This window comes from Hesperophylax consimilis, chromosome 3 (genome assembly GCF_061612785.1).
Source record: "Hesperophylax consimilis isolate HC1 chromosome 3, BYU_Hcon_1.0, whole genome shotgun sequence".
NCBI lineage: Eukaryota > Metazoa > Arthropoda > Insecta > Trichoptera > Limnephilidae > Hesperophylax > Hesperophylax consimilis.
In genome coordinates, this window is record NC_142838.1 from 26,894,609 (window position 1) to 26,900,658 (window position 6,050).

Sequence of the window (6,050 nt, forward strand, 5' to 3'; positions counted from 1 at the left end):
GAGTGTGGGTGAAGAAGATGCGATAGGTATTCTGTGAGAGTGAAAGGAGTTTAGGGGAAGGAGATGCGGTAGGTATTTTGTGACCCTGAAAGGAGTGTGGGGGAGGGGGATGCAGTAGGGGGAGAGAAGTAGTGAATTTTCGAACGGAAAAAAATATAATTTCGGAACGAAATATAATTTGAATAAAAAAGTGACTGTGTATATACACCACTATTTAATAAAAATAATTGACACAAAACCATTGGTTCATTATCCTGATTTATATTAAATAGTTGTATGCACAAAGTTATTTTATACGGTAAATTTTCAATTATTGATGAAAATAACCATGCATAGTAATTACTGAGCACCGTTCAAGCATTATTAACTTACCCCCTGTTTTTTAAAACCAAAGTAACATTTTTAAATTTTTACACAACTGATAAATAACCATTTACGATACATAAATAGTTGTTTATCAGTTGTGTAAAATTTAAAAGACGTCCATTAGAAAGGTCCTTATTGTATGATAGAAATAATAAATATAATTAACCACTCAACCAGTTGTGTGCATCTTTGTTTGGCTTGTGAACATTTTTTTCTGCTAAGAATACTAAAAAAGTAAATAAACAAAAAAATTGATTGTCGATTTAATATTTGTTGCCCACGGGTTTCGCGTAGGTATAAGAGAAACCCCTAAAATCCCCAGGATAATGCAACAGTTAATCAAATATATTTCATGACAAAGTAATAGTTCGTGGATGTGATTTTTATAATGGCCACAATTCATTTATTTACAAATTTAATTTGATTAGATTTGTCTATTCTAGGCTGCTGATGGTACAGGTATAATCACACATATATAAATAATTACGTATTGTGCAATATGTGAATCATTCGAAAATTTTAAGCGTAAAAAATAAAAATTTCTCAAACGCATCTCCGCTACCTATCCTAAAAAAACATATTTTTTCATCTAAGTCGATACTGACTGATACAGACCAAATATTCAACAGTTGTTACGTACTAGATTTACGACAATTATACGTTAAAACACTACTGAACTACATTTTTGACCAAAAAAACAAATTAAAACATACACAAAATAGCACTAAATAGAATATCAAAATAGACCAGTTAGACAAGAGTACAAAGAAAACATAAAAACTCCGACGTTAAATACAAGCTTTGGACAAAGACACTATCAATACCACGCTATAAAAGCATTAAACAGTCTAACACTTGAAAATAAAATTGAGGAAAGCAAAAATAAATTCAGACACAAAATTAGAAAATGGATGAAAAAAAAAAGACAATATTACCAAAATTTCAAAAAACATAAAATAATAAAACCTACACAAAACCAATATTAAATACGCATTACTCACAAACACAGAACATATAATATAAATATACCGATTTTACCTTTATTTCATTTAATTTCTTTTTGTTTAAATTTTATTTTACTTTAATTTTAAATCTATATATTTTTTTCTTCACCAACATTATATATATTTTCTTTAAGTGTATTATGTATATTTGTTGTATTATAAAATGGAGCCCTCAGCACGGGTAAGCCACTTAGTGATTCCAACATTACTGAATTGTACTATGAAATGTAAAATATTGTACCAAAAAAAAAAAAAAAAATACATTTTTTAAATATCTAAAAAAAAATATTTTCATATTTAATATTTTCGCTTAATTATTATCGTTTTTTATATTAGCGCGCTCACTCTGACAATCGTATTTACTTATTTCCCTTTCAAACCATGTTTGAACGATTGAATGAACTCTCTTTTTCTCGGAAGATTTTTTTTTAGTATTCCTTTTAATGTATTCAATTAAAAAGGAATATTTTTTCCGACTTAATTAAAAACATTTGAGATTTTCGATAAACTAATGTTTAAGGGACAAGGCTTTTTTTAAAAAGAGTATGGTATTATTTGTAAGCAATAATGATTAGCCTGAAACACCTATTTATATATTTATATTATGTATTTATATAGGGGTTTCAGGCTAATAATTATTGCTTACAAATAATACCATACTCTTTTTAAAAAAAGCCTTGTCCCTTAAACATTAGTTTATCGAAAATCTCAAATGTTTTTAATTTAGTCGGAAAAAATATTCCCTTTAAATTGTACGGTATTAAGCGAATATTAAGTGGAAATTAAATATTGGAAATCAATTGGTAGATTTAATTATGTTAGGGCAGTTGAGTTGCATTTTTGATTTTTTTGCGTTTTATTGTTTAGTTTTTTTGAAAAATTATTTGTTTGCAATACTTACAAGAATTTGTTCGCCAGTTGTAAGTTCGTTTGTAAAAAAATTAAATAAAAATACACATATCCGTCAAATTGTACATAATACATGACGGAGTATTTTAATGTTATGCTGGTATTGAGTATGAAGTAACAAGACATGTACAACCCACCAATATATCTACTTGGGTTCAACATTCAATACCTACCTATTGTATTTCACCTGCTTCTAATCTGTAAAATGAGTTCGAATAAGCGCACCTGCGGGATTCGAGTTGTTCGAGCAGGTGAATGTTATTGTTGAAATTATTATTGGCAGGAAAGGAACCTCATTATTAGCGAAATTGTATCTGTCTTCAACCCCTATATATTTACATCTAAAATTGTTTAGCGGCCGCTACACTACTCGCTTCGACGCTTCGACGAAGTCCTCGACGAAGTTCGAAGTGCGTGCCCACACACTCGTGTACTTCGCGAGTAACTCAGTCCAACCAGTCAGTGATTGGTTTATTTATGCCGTGACGCTTCGAGTCCTTTGACTCGGGCGCATTTACCGACAACAATCGGAAGTCTTGCGAAGCGAAGCGAAGATGCCCGAAGCGAAGCGAAGTTCGTGCCCACACTATCGTATTCGGTCAACTTCGATCAACTTCGCGAGTAGTGTAGCTAGGCTATTTAGCTTTAATTCCTTCCACGTGTTTCATTGTAATTATTGTTATATTTTTGAAAAAATTGACCGATTAGTAATTACTACTAGGTGTTGGGTATTATCAAGTCGGCGCCGGGAGCGGACTGCTCCAATTGCGCCTGCGCACGGCCGGCCTACTCCTACTTACCTACTCAGAAAGGTATCTGCGAAGTTAGGAGTGTCACTGCACAGATATTATAATATTTATTTAGCTTTGCAAAACAATAATGTTAACATATAGTAGGTAATAATTATTACTTATGATTTCTGTATTGTCTGGTAATTAAAAAATATATACATCTAGATCTTATTCAGTCAGTTCTCTCTCATTTATTTAACAGAATTTTCTCGAATACTTGAAGATCGGCAATTAACAAAAAAAATCCTTTTAAAAATTATCTTCCCAAAATTTTTTTCACATAAAACATTAAAAAAAATCAGTACACAGGGTCGGCCCTGAGCCAAAAGGTGCCTGAGGCTGGTAAAAACCTCAAGGGCGCTGTATTAAGTACACATTATCAGTCCTTCGGCGCATTGGCAAGACTGCTCCAATTGCGCCTGCACAGGACCGGCCCTGTCAGTACCTAGGGGTATTGGAGAGTAAAGGTAGGGTTGTGGTGTGTTCTTGGGCGGTTACTCGGTTTAAGCTTGGGGTGTCAGCTTAATTTTTTACACACGCTTAAGTACCACTCTCTACCTACCTATCATATCATTAAAGAGCATTTCAGAACAAGAAACATTCAGCAATCACAGAACTTGTTCTCGATTTGCTTTCTTATATTTTACAAAAATCGTGAACATTTTTCTATTTGGGCTCTTCGTGAAATAAACATAAAAGATCGGCTTTACAGCTGAGGCGAGAAAGTGAAAGAAGCTGAGAGTAAAGGGTACAGAGGCCGGCACGTGGGAATTATTCAGTGGGGGAGTTTTAAAGCGGTCCAGCCCCTCCCCTTCCGCCTCCCCGCCCAACAGGAGATGCACGCTGGAGAGAGTCGAACGAGGAACACTCAGCACCAAGTACATGCAACACAAAAATAGAGACAGTCTCAACACCCCACTTGAGTCATGCACCAAATTCTCCTGGAATTCAGCTTTCCTTTTAGTCATTTTATTCAGTTTGTAAGTTATCACGGCGCTCGATACCAGGAGCACAGGAAGTGGGATAAGTAACTGAAATATAGATAGCAGCAGTCTCATGCTCGTCAGGTAATAACCGTCCGCGAAGGTGCAGATAGTGGGGCCTGACCGCACGTCGATAGTGGTGGACAAAGCGAATTCCGGAACGCTCAACGACACGGACAGAATCCAAACGAGCATGGCGGGAAATATGACAGGAACTTGCGGCGACTTATTCTTATGGGCATCCGCTGATTTTGTCTGCGTTGCTGATTCACTTCTCGATACGAGGCTGTGTCGGGAAGATTTCATCTCGGTTATGTCCTCCAGTAATTCTTCTTCTGCTTCCTTCTTGGTTTTGATAGCCAGCGTGAGGTTGGCCGTGGCTATTGCGTGGAAGCAGAGCGCCACAAGGAAGTAGACCAGGGAAGTGCCGGCGAGCACCTCGAAGCCCAGGTAGATGACGCACATGTCGGGCCCGAAGTCCCAGGAGCCGTGGTTGTGCGACCACATCTCCGGGACGGCTACCACACTCAGCATCAAGATGTCTGATGCTGCCATCTGGGCCAGTAAAGATTTCAGTCCTTGAGAATGAAACATAAAATTGGTCAATTTACGGAATACATTCATGAACTGATTGCATTGTTGAATAATATAATCCTTCCATTCCTCGTTACTTTATCGTAATCTTTTATTAACAACCCATGCAACCCCGTCAGAATGGAAATTTAAACACTTTTCAACAAAAATATTATATTTCACATAAGTAGGCACTCAATTCCTTCCAATTTTGAAAATGATACTTAAATTCAAAGCAAATTTGAGTGCATTGAACCATAATTATGCAGAACACACGCACAACCTAAATTTGTATTTTTGTTAATAAGGGTGGTTATTATTTTTTTTATTAAGTATTTTCACAATTTATTTATTTAAAATACATAAAATATAAAACATTTTAATTTATAATATTGTTACAATAATACATAGTAAAAGTCATATAAGTTATGGAAGTCTATTGAATTTAGCGATGTCAATTTAGTGGTGGTCTTTATATACAAATGTGTACGCGCCGTTAGAACTGGTACAGGTGTGGGATGAGAATATTTATAAAAATATATAATTTGTTAATTAATAAATACATAAAAATACCAATGGATTCCCGTGAATATATATTGCGAAACACTCTTATTTCTCCACCCACGAGACCTTCACCTTGCACATCCACAAGAATAATAATAGTAAATCATTTTATTTACCTAGCTAACGTACTCATTACTATAATGTCTTTTGTAAAAATAATCAATTTATAAAATTAATAATTAGTAATAGCTACCGTATATTACTAAACTGTATTTTGTAAAAGTAATTAATACAACTATAAAGCTTTGTGAAAATAGATTGAAAGCTTTAATTATTCTTCAACTCGTATAAATTAAAAACCATCATCTAATTGTAAGTAACTTTCCTAGAAGCGCGCAATAAAGACAAATCATTTCCAATCAGTCACACAACACATCAACAATACCAACGGCTCCAGAAGGCCTTACAAATTGGGAACAACAGAGGATACAATATACGTACATATCATTCGATATAAATATTTGGAAAAATCTTCCGCAAATCAAAAATTCGAATAATGAAATCAATGAGTCTTACCACATGTTTTCTTCTTCAAAAGCTCAGCCACAATAAACAAATTCAAAATTACACCAATTCCGTTGACGCACACCAAGTACGAAATGAGAGCTTTCGTCGGCACAATGGGAAAACTACCCCCAGTGATTTCGCCGCCAACATTCTTCAGAAAGTCTCTCACATCAAAATCACTGTCGTTGACACTAGAAAATCTCTCGATCAGAACTTCGTCACTGGCCGACGAAAAGTTAGCCACTATCGATGTTTGATTTAGCGGATCCATCGGTTTGTTTGGATCGTGATCAGATAGTATTGGATTGTGGCATACTGGATACTGGCGCCAATGTTTAACGGGCAATGACAGG

The 6,050-nt window shown here is 34.9% G+C and overlaps 1 protein-coding gene across 1 annotated transcript; it reads right to left on the reverse strand.

The window, feature by feature from the left end:
• Positions 1–2,229: 2,229 nt before the first annotated feature.
• On the reverse strand, positions 2,230–6,050 carry LOC149425187 (uncharacterized). Its single transcript, XM_089651004.1, has 2 exons — positions 5,707–6,050; positions 2,230–4,631 (listed from the first exon to the last, which is right to left on the reverse strand). Exons 1-2 carry the CDS (start codon positions 5,966–5,968, stop codon positions 3,679–3,681), a joined length of 1,215 nt encoding a protein of 404 aa, XP_089507130.1. The 5' UTR covers positions 5,969–6,050; the 3' UTR covers positions 2,230–3,678.